We start from the raw sequence: 11,696 nt of genomic DNA on the forward strand, positions 1-11,696 counted from the left end.
TCATGTCATTAACTCAGTCATGTCAATAGAATCCTCACCGGGTTGGTGAGAGCTGGGAACGCCCAAAAGGATCAATTTATAATAGTAATAAGGAAGTACGGAATTTCTAGCCATTTTTCAAGTATCATTGCCAAGAACGAGCCACGAACCTTCATGCCACTTGTTTTATTATTATTATTTTTTTAACCCCATCGTTAAGCTCATCCACGAGAGGAAGAGAGGTACTCAAAGGTTTCAACGAGAGAGAGAGAGAGAGAATGAGGTACTCTACTTATTCAAAATCGTTACTAACGTCTCATGCTTTTCTAAAATGGAGAATATAACTCTTATAATAAAACCTCATCTCTGTCGAAAACATTTAAAATATCTTATATCTCTGTAAAATACAGTCATGATCTTGCGTGTTTAAATACAACATACTGAAATTTAGAAAAAATTTAAAATACAAATACATCATTATTTTTTTTTAAAATATGAGTTTGCCACAATCTCTACTCGCGATGCCGCCGTCATTCGTACATGTACGCCTTGCCTTTACCTGAAAAATGATGTGGCATACGATTTGAATATTTAGAAGAATACTCAGTAAGTGACCCTACCTATAGGGGCAATGCTAAATGCAATCACAAGCAAATATGTTGTAGGACCTATCTCTATCTCATCACATACTAGGGGTGGCCTCGTGACTCTATCTATCTCTTTTGACACAACCCTAATCTCATCTCTTTGTTACACTTGGTAACACATGCTCGTTAGATATAGCCTCAAGTTAATCGCCAAACTTTGACCCAAAAAGTCAAAGGTAGCCGTATTTTGATCCGGGCTTAATTTTTTTTCCCATAAATTTGACACCCTTAATGGTCGTTTCTTTCACAAGTTCTAATGATTGTTGAAATCCGACACATTAAGGGACATACCAAAGAAAAATTGGAGGAATTTGGGCTTGGGAAGGACTTGAATTATACATATATTTTAAAAAATATTAATTTTAAAGAATTATATGTATATACATACGCACATACACACACATATATAGGGTTGGGGATGAATTTTTTTTTTTGTCACTCGTGACATAATAAGTACCTTTGCCTTTTGCGCTCCCTGACTCTAAAAGAGTTAGAAACAGCCTCTATAATTCTCGGGTAGCTGTTGTTGCCCAAAATCTCATCATCAATGACTTTTACTCCCAACCGAAACCTTCCCGTTCTCGTCCTCTTAGAGTTGACGTTAAAGGAGTTGTTGATCGAGAAAAGTCCATTTTTCAAACGAATCCTCTCATCATTAATTTTGAGGTAAGGCCCTCCTCCAGGTCTTGGAGTGACAATACCTTTCTCAAAATCTTGAACACTCCATTGAGTTCTTTCACCATCAAATTCTCCATTGAGCACGACCACCTCGACCAAGAGCGACGACAAAGGATGTGCTGCCCCGACAATCTTATGATTATAATCATCGGTGACATCCATTAGTGCAATTTGTAGTCGCTCGCCGTTGTCGGATTCGATGTTGTTGGAGGTGAAAATGGTGGAGGGAAGCTTGTTGAGGAAACATAGCTTCAGCTTCACCATTTTAGACCCACCACCTCCGACAAAGAATTCAGCTTCATGTTGGGAAGTTCTACACGTGAAATTCAATAATCATAATGATGAAATTCATTGGTTTAGTTTAAAACATGTAGAGACAAACCTTAAAGAACATGCTTGTCGGGGGTTATTAGCCACCACCTTTGTCTCCACCTCCTCACGTACCTAGAATAGACATCCATGCATTCAGTTCAAATAATTCAGATATGAGGACGTTGTATGTGACCCTCAATCGAAATTATGTTAAAATAAGTGAAAGAGGCAAAGGAACACCTCGAGGGGAGAGATTCTTTGGAGCAAAGAAAACTTAAGTACTTAGCTTTTCAATTGTCCTTGTTGGGGTTGTTAGGAAAAAAACATACATCTCACGAGTATTTTTAGTGGAGAAAACACTAACTAGCTTCTTGAATTTTCTCCTCAAGTTAAAGAATTACTAACGACGGATTAAAGCATAAACTTAGTCCAGAATCACAAAACTAGGTTCACAGTTTGGCAACTACTATCAATTCTCCTTTGCTGGTAATTCATTCTACTAAGTCTACTAACAATTCTCCTAAAGTTATTCGATAAGTTTGTGATATCCCACATTGGTTGGGGAGGAGAACGAAACACTCTTTATAAGGGTGTGAAATCTTTCCCTAGCAGACGCGTTTTAAAGCCTTGAGTGGAAGCCCGAAAGGGAAAGCCCAAAGAGGACAATAGACGCGTTTTAAATAAAGCCTTGAGGGGAAGCCCGAAAGGGAAAGCCCAAAGAGGACAATAGACGTGTTTTAAAGTCTTGAGGAGAAGCCCGGAAGGGAAAGCCCAAAGAGGACAATATCTGCTAGCGGGGGGCTTGGGTGGTAAAGGGTGTAAAACCTTTCCCTAACATAGCGTTTTAAAGTCTTGAGGAGCCCAAAGAGGACCAAAGAGGACAATATCTACTAACGGTGGGCTTGGACGGTAAAGGGTGTACTAACGGTGGGCTTGGACAGTAAAGGGTGTGAAACCTTTCCCTAGTAGATGCATTTTAAAGCCTTGAGGGGAAGCTCGAAAGGGAAAGCCCAAAGAGAACAATAGTAAAGGGTGTGAAACCTTTCCCTAGCAAACGACTTTTAAAGTCTTGAGGAGCCCAAAGAGGACAATATCTGTTAGTCGTGAGCTTGGACGTTTTAAAGTCTTGAGGAGCCCAAAGAGGACAATATCTGCTAGACGTGAGCTTATCTGCTAGCCGTGAACTTGGGCGTTATAAAGTCTTGAGGAGCCCAAAGACGACAATATTTGCTAGTTGTGAGCTTGGGCGGTCACAAAGTTAGTGACTTATTCTACTTCCTCATGTTTAAAGGTCACAAGAGAGAGGAGTTTGAAATTACCACGGGGCGAATAAAAGTTTCAAAATGGGCCAACGAGTTCGGAGACGAAATCTCAGCTACAAACCTGAGAAACCCAAATCAAGATCAAGATCAAGAACAAGATCAAGAACACAAAACCGTGTAGATTATAAGATCATAGTAGAAGAAATGAGGAAATTAAGAAGAAGAAAAACCAAGATAGAAAGAGGAAGTTGATTCTTTTGGGGGAAGGTTGCATTTGTTCTTGATCATCATGAGGATGCAAGAGACAATTAAACTCCCTCTTTTTGTTCATTGGCTCCATTTTAAATAGAACAACCCCCCAAAGGCTCAATTTATAAGAGTGAATAGGGTAGCCAAGAACCAACCACGAACCTTCATGCCACTTGTTTTTGTTGTTATTATTATTATTATTAGTTTAACCCCATCGTTAAGGTCTTCCACGAGAGCAAGAGAGGGACTACGCGGTTTCCACGAGAGAGAGAGAGTGAGAGGTGTGAATGTGGAAATAAATGGCACGTAGGGAAACCTCCTTAAGGGCCATCTTCTTCCATACCTAACCCTTTAAATAATAACCATCTTCCCTTGTCCTTCATTCCAATTTACATCAAATTTAACTTCAAATTAACTCAAATTCAGATGGTAACGTCTCGTGATCGGCTAAAATGTTAAGTTCCTATTCTTCGACAGCTACTCCAAAAGTTGTCGGGGTTCGCTTTTTATCGCACCGTTCGTCACCTTTCCATTTTAATTAATAATTCAATTAACAATGTGAAATACGACTCTAAAACGTGTTAAGAATGAGAAATAGAAATAGAATTGGAATCGAATGTGTGTATTCTCATTCATATTCATAATCTTTAATTAGGATACTCGAAACCAATTAATACCTCCAAATAAGGAAAATATAAACTAATTAAATATTGAGAATAAAATAAAATATAGTACGAACCAAATCATAAAAAAAAAAAAAAGAATATTAAGATATAATATCTAAGATATATTCGATGAATAATATATTCTTCAAATATTATATCTCAACGCCCCCTCAAGTTGGAGAGTGTATGTTGACACATCCAACTTGTCTTTACGAGTGTAGGTCAATAGCACCCAAATTGTTTTTACGAGTGTAGGTCAATAACACTTTTGTCTTCCCAGTAGTGAAAACCCGTCAAGTTAACTCTAAACAAATATTTGCTGATGATCTGGACACATTGGTTTGTTTTTTAGACTTCTCAAGAAATTATTGAATTTCCCAAAAAGATGCAAAACTCAGAAATACACGGCATTTATGTACCTCAGAACTTGAAGAGCTGCTTCTTGATTTATGCATAAATGATTCACTCTAGAATTGGTAATTTGTTCTATTTAATTTGATTGGAACAAAAAGAATACCCTGGTTGATCAGAGTGATGAATATAATAAGGATGTGTTAAATAGACATCCAAAGTTTTGAAGTTGGATAATGACACCAAAATCGGTGCTCTGGATCACTTGAGAGGTTGTAAAAGAAATTTACGAACATCTTGAATATGCCACCTTTGAGCTTGGTGAGAAATTTACGTATTCTTGATATTGGATGATCGAGATCAGTTTGCCGACCACAGTTCTCGGCCTAGTAGAGTTCTAGTAGAATGATTGAGATTCGGAAGCAATGGCTATGGTTTGGAAGCCATTGAAAGCAGGAAGTTGTGGTTGTTGTGATACTCGATTGGACTTATCACGATGAAACTTATCACGATGGATGATCGGCGGCTGTAAAGGTTTCACTGATTGAGTTAGAGTTTGACTTTGGCTCTAATGTCAAACCCTAACTCAAGAGGAAATTTTGATATTTAAGAATACCAAGATCAGTGCTCTAGTATCATGTTAAGAATGTGAAATAGAAATAGAATTAGAATCGAACATGTGTATTCTCATTGATATTCATAACCTTTAAATAGGATACAAACTACTGACTAATACCTACCCATAAGAAAAATATAAACTAATTAAATATTGAGAATAAAATAAAATACAGTACAAATCAAATCACACAGGAAAAGATATTAAGATATAATATCTAAGATATATTCCATGATAATATATTCTCCAAATATTATATCTCAACAAAACCGCCTCAATTACTTTAATTCGGGCTGAAAATAGGTTCGAGGGTCGAAATGATGGTAACAGGTCTAAAATTGGAAATTTGAGCCAAATACACTGAGGAAGCTACTGAAATCATCGCCGTGCTGTCCAAGCCGAGTTACGCCGCAGGGTGACACATGGTAGCAATAGGATGAGCCACATCATGCAGATGGCGTCAGGTCGAGGCGCGGGTTGGGTTAGCCTCACGAGTTGCGCTTGTAGGCTGGTTTTGGGTTTTGGGTCGAGCCAGAATTGGGCCTCGGCTCTCGGGTTGCAAAATGGGCGCGGATGCAAGCCGCGAGTCTTGAGCCACTGCAAGTTGGGCTGAGCCAACGCTTTTTGCACGATTTATTAATCATGGAGTATTTATTACGGGTGTGCAGGAGTCTGGCTGGCTTGAGGAAATTTTTTTGGACCAACACAACTTCGGGTTGGTTGGATTGGTAACCCAACCCAATCCGAAAATTATCACAACCCTATATTTTCGGGTTGGGTTCCGATTAGATTGTCAGATTATTAAAATAATTAATTTTTTAAAAAACTTTTATTTTCTCCAATTCATAATTATTGAATGCAATCCTAGATAAAAGATATTGAGATACAAATCAATCTATAATCATTCAAACAAACAAATGTTTTGTTGACAACAAAACGAGAATTGTAACATCCTAGTCATTTGCTTGTTTATTTATATTATAAATAAGGTAAATATTCCAATTATAAATAATGTGTTTAAAAATAGTATGAAATATTGAGGTATTTTTTTAATTATTAGAAGAGAAGAGAACTTATGAAATAAAAAATTATTAAAAATGTAATATACATAAACACATGAATACAAAAAAAGTTCTTAATGTATTTTATGTAACGACCCTAGATTTTTACTTAATCTAAAGTTGCTACTATATACATATTATAGTTATTTTATGTGGAAATACGTCATTCAAAACTTTATCATAAAAACATAATCACATACTTACATGTTTTCGGGGAGGTTTTTAAATAAAATAACAAAAATTGAAATAAAATAGAGTAGAAACGCCCTATAACTAACCTATATATTATGCATTTAAATGCATACTAACCTATCCCAACTTATAGTCTACAAAATTTAAATTGCAAGCTACTCTATGCATGTGTTATGGTCTTCTGAGCTACGATGCCACCGTCAGCCGTACAGGGTAGTCTTGCTGGAAAATAAGAGTACACATGACTTGAGTATTTTAAAAAATACTCATTAAGTGACCTTACTATTGGAGTTAGATGCGAGCACATACAATCATGAGTGGGACCTATCATATTAGTCTATATTTCCTTAGGCGGCTATCCTAAGCGGGTAATTAGATGTGTATTTAATGTTCGACACACGGCTCATACGTGCGAGTATGGAACTACCAATCAGTTCGCATACCTCCTGGGTTCCTGATAAGACAAGGAATCACTACAAGGGGAATAAGATTCGGATTACCTTGTTGATCGAATATCTCAAGGCAAGAACATTGTTTGAGATTCGAATCACTCCACAAGCAAAATCGATCATGTCTAGCTTGAATGCTTCTTGTTGATCAAATATCTCAACGCAAGAACAAATGATTGAGATTCGAATCACTCCACAAGCAAGATTGATCATGTCGAGCTTGAATGATTCTACATGCAACCTAAACTACATAGAATTGCAAATAAACTTAGCCATTGGCTAAAGAAAAGCACAAATGCTTCTTTTACTACATTTTCCAAGTCTACTTACAAATACAACCTACATGGCTTTATATAGCCTCAAAATGAAACTAAAGGCATTCCAAGAGCAAGAGCTGTAACATTCATACTTAATGGCCATAATTAACCATTATTGTAATTCTAACCTAAAGTAAATAAAAAGTCTTAACCAAAAATTTATAACATGAAACTTCATTCTTCTTCAATGTGGCATGAATTGAAATATCTTTTGATGATTTCAACAATATTTTCTTTACATCTTCATTGAAGCATATTGTTGTATGATTGATGTCTCTTGGTTCATATCAGTTCCTTTCTTGGTTGGACTAGCGTTCTCTGAAACTATTGTTGATAGACACCCTTTAGAAATAGCAACCGTCGCACTATTATAATAAATATAATGATAGTTTTCTTGTCTCGTAGCGTATGCGTCCGTACCATCATAAACAGAGGGGTATTCTCCGATGTCTGAACACACAATTATGCATGAGATCCCAACATTTTCTTTCATTATCATGTACAACAACCCCTTCCATTTTCCTTTATATCATATCATTTTATCATAGCTTTCCATGCATATATCAGGGTTGTGCATTATGTCAAAACATCATATTTTACGTTAAGCATATCATATATTTCATCATGTCAAACATATGTCATATCATAAACATATCGTGTCTTCCAACGTATCATATCATACTATGCAATGTCATATATTATATCACAACATGCGTCGTATTGTCAGTGCTATTACATCCTAATATATATCATATCATGAACATATCATATTATGAACATGTCATCAAGCATATCATATCATAACATATATCATATCATTCACATATCATTTCATAACCTTTCACACAAAACAAGCATATGACACATGCAAAGCCACAGGACACGTGTCATCATACAACATATAAGTTCTAACTGAACCGATAGTAAGACCACTTATTTGGTTGGTCTTAGTCTACGTTTCTCTCTAATTTCAAGTACGTTTGAATTTCGTCCCTCGAAGTTGCTTCAAGTATCGTTGGTAGTTGTTTCTTATTAGAACATTCATCTCGTTTCGTTAATGACTCAAATTTCTTAGCTCAAACTTAATTTAGACTATGAAATTGGATCTTATATTGACCTCAATTGCCTTAAACAAGGTTAATTTCAACTTCGAGATGGTCGAAACGGAAATTTGATAAAAATCCCTTTACTAAGCCTAGAAGCCACGTTCTGAGCGGTCGAAGCTACTGAAGTCAAGCCGAGCCAACTGAGCGGCATAAGCCGAAGGAGCCACTGGTCATAGGTGCAACACGTGTCGCAAGAAAGAGGTGACACGAGTGCAAGTCGTAGTCAGGTAGAGGCACGGGTTCGTTGGGTCGACACTATTGCAGCTGGGCCTTAGTTTGAGAATCTAGGTCGTGCGCTCAGTTGGGTCAAAGCGCCTGTAGGTGGGGCGAGTCATGATTTTGGGTTGTGGATAGAGAGGTTGGGTTTTCGGGCTAGGTTGGATAGTGGGCTACGGATGGGTGACCTATCCGGATCCAGATCCGTCAGATATTGTAACGCCGAAAAAAAATAAATAAATAAATCGGCCCAAGCCCATGGAGGGGCAAATGTGTCATTTTGCAACTCCGCCTACTATAGGGGTCCAAGTGGAAAGGGAAGACTAGGAGAGGGTTTGGGAGAATTGAGGAGCCGTCGTCGGGACTTCGTCTAGAATCGAGGTGAGTTCTTGAATGTTTCTCAGATCTAAGACTAACCTTTACGAATCGGGACCTAATGTTTGAATACGTTCTTCTAGGGAAGCCGACTTTGTGAAGAAACTTGGCAGAAATTCGGGAATCGTCCGAGACGGCATGCGAACTTTTGTGGCTCAAATCTTGTTCTATGTTGAGGCTAAAATCACGAAAAAAAAATACCAAGGCGTAGTCCATATAGAATTTTGTCGAAGGAACCATATCGATTCGAGCTCCAGATCAAAAGATATGAAAATTAGAAAACGGTGGATTAGAAAAGGGCTACGGATTGCTGGAGAGAGAGAAAAGAAAAGAAAAAAGAAAAAGAAAAAAAAGGCGACGGGCAGCGGAGTGCGGCTCGACAGGCGGCGACGCGTCGAGCAACGCAGCTCCAGCGGAACGATGACGCGTGTCACCAACAGGAACCAGGGCAAACCGCAGTGAATGGGACTATTGGCTAAACCAACCCGACCCGCAACTACGTGAAGCAATCCGCGCGTGGCCGTCCCACGTGCAGCCTGGTACTGGCATCCTTTCCCATGCATGGCGGGTGCGTGGTCGGCGTGTGAGGGTGTGTGGGAGGCTCATTTTTCGTCCGTTTACCTTCTGTTTGTCCCGATTTCTATTTTTATGTGAATAAGAACTTAATCAAGAATAATCAGTATTTTTGGACACCTTACGAACACAGAGACGCTAGCATAAGGGCACGCGTCAACCAGGTAGGTCACCACACAAAACTTAGAAAGAAATACATGTAGGAATCGCCTTGGTATACATGCATGCTAGATTAGTTTCCTTATGTGATTCGACTATTCTATGTTATGAGCTTAGGTTGCAAAGTACATGTTGTATGACCAGTTATATATGCTTCCATGACAAGTTAAACATGTTTTATGCTTCCGCTTAGTGTGTAATTGTTTATCCATGCTGAAAGAAGGATGGGTAAATTGTGAACTCTGCGTTCTAGGTGTTGATGGACGTTATCACCCCGTTGAGCATAATTGCCTATTTTTGCATAAACTGTATAATGTATCTTATTCTTGATGCTTACTCCCTCTTGATAATGTTTAGGAAACGTTATGATGTTTAGTAAACGTCTTAAGAATGAGCCTAGGGATCCAGGATTAGAGTGACCAGTCACTGAGCATAAATCAATCCTTCCCCTAAGAGCTTAGCAGATCACCACGGTAAACGTAGTACCTTAGGGATGTTTTTAAGCTGCTAGTTGTCTGAACGGTGTCTATAGTTACATGGGAGGACCAGAGGTCTCGATCAGTTCTTACTGATCCCAGCCGTTTCGCATGGGAAATGTGTCTCCATTAGCTGTATGGGAACGGGTTGGGTCGCGCCCCCCAGGGGGACTATTATGGGCTTAGGAGGTATTCAGCACACCCCTACGCAAGATACCATGTACTCTCAGTTAGCCATATAGAGGTAGCGCCTCGTATAGAGAGATACCGGTCAGTCCAACTTAGCATAAGAAACCCCAAGGTACCAAACAAGAGGATGGAGAACAATAGAAGTCTCAAGGGGAGACTCCTGAGGGTCAAAGATTAGAACTAGACATCCTAAAGCCAATGAGAAGCCCGTGAGTGACTGTTAAGCTTAGGATGCGATGAGAGCCTACAAGTAGATGGCCTACTGGGTATAATTTTATACTCATTCCTGCTATCTATCTCTCTTTTTTTTTTTGTTGGGTCGAGGTAGGTCGTGATCGGAGGGGCGAATTGTCACATACGAATGCATGTCCCGGGGCGTCAGTCCAATCTTTTCTTTTGCATTTAGATTTTCACATTTTTATTTTTTAGAAATTTCATTTGTTTGAATCTTTGTGTTGAAACTTTCAATTATAGGAATAAATGATTTCGCCTTTACACCTTCTCAATTTTTTCTTTGCATACACATTGTCTTTTGAGTCATGACTCATAGTAAAATATCGGGTCGTGACAGATATGGTCTTCCTCACCCGACTTACATAATTCCTCCTTCAAATTTCTCTCTCAACTCGAAATTTTGTCTATGGAACTCGAAACCTGAACTTAAAAGTTTAAAAATGCTTTTGAAGTTTTTAGAAAAAAAAAAAAAAAAAAAAAAAAAAAAAAAAAAAAAAAAAAAAAAAACTTTCATTAAATGAAATTTAGTAAGAAAATAAAAATAAAACAAATATTAATGTCTTGGGCCCAATATGAACAAAATGGGATCACAAGACCAAGGCCCATTTGGGCGTTGGACAAGACAAACCACAAGCCACAATGTCCGAGCTATGGGTGTCCGAATTATATATGTACATATATATACACGTATATAATATATATATATATATATATATATATATAATGGACCTAAACACATATATATGTTGGATGATGGAAGTCCCACATCCGCTAATTTAGGGAATGATCATGGGTTTATAAGTGAGGAATACTAACTCCATTGGTATGAGGCCTTTTGGGGAAGCCCAAAGCAAAGCCATGAGAGCTTACACTCAAAGTGGACAATATCATACCATTGTGGAGGTCCGTGACCATTGTGGAGGTCCGTGATTCCTAACAGAGCCACGATTAAGGTCTATTTTTGAGGTAATTTGAACGAGAGTAAACGGGAAGAAAAGACTCAACCTTAAACCTTTAGCTATTGGTAATGTCATAATTTACTTGAATAGAAGGAGCCTTACCAAATTTGTGCATTAATATTTTTTTGTTGCCTATAAAGGTTTCTGTTTTGGGTTCGATTGTAAAACTCTTTTGAACCAACTCGAAATTTTGGTTTGGTTTGATTAGTGACCTAAGAAACTCTGAATCGAGTTCATAATCCAACCCAACTTAGCCTAACCTTCTATTTTCGAGTTTGGGTTGGGTTTTCAGGTTGTTCTTTTTAAAATTATTTTATCTTTTGAACTAACTCGAAATTTTGGTTTGGTTTGATTAGTGACCTAAGAAACTCTGAATCGAGTTCATAATCCAACCCAACTTAGCCTAATACTGACAAAAAAAATAATTATATGAGTCAGTTGTCTATGTATTTTAGGAAAATGATTTAGGTACTTTATTAATAAGGATAACCAGATATTTGAAAAACGATGGAATTATTTTAGGAATAAATGGTTAGATATTTTATGAATAAATTGTTTAGTTATTTTAGGAATAACGGGTTAAAGTCTCTCACGAATCGTGGATACAAAAATGGTGACAAAGAGAGAAGTC

General features: G+C 37.8%; 1 protein-coding gene across 1 annotated transcript; it reads right to left on the minus strand.

The window, feature by feature from the left end:
• Positions 1–348: 348 nt before the first annotated feature.
• On the minus strand, positions 349–3,223 carry LOC147786756 (calmodulin-binding protein 60 G-like). Its single transcript, XM_087119774.1, has 5 exons — positions 3,109–3,223; positions 2,936–2,999; positions 1,687–1,748; positions 1,084–1,617; positions 349–538 (listed from the first exon to the last, which is right to left on the minus strand). The coding sequence occupies exons 1-5, from the start codon at positions 3,216–3,218 to the stop codon at positions 535–537; spliced, it is 774 nt and encodes a 257-aa protein (XP_086975900.1). The 5' UTR covers positions 3,219–3,223; the 3' UTR covers positions 349–534.
• Positions 3,224–11,696: the final 8,473 nt, after the last annotated feature.

The sequence above is a fragment of the Cucurbita pepo genome, chromosome 18 (genome assembly GCF_057944985.1).
Source record: "Cucurbita pepo subsp. pepo isolate OVF chromosome 18, ASM5794498v1, whole genome shotgun sequence".
Classification (NCBI taxonomy): Eukaryota; Viridiplantae; Streptophyta; class Magnoliopsida; order Cucurbitales; family Cucurbitaceae; genus Cucurbita; species Cucurbita pepo.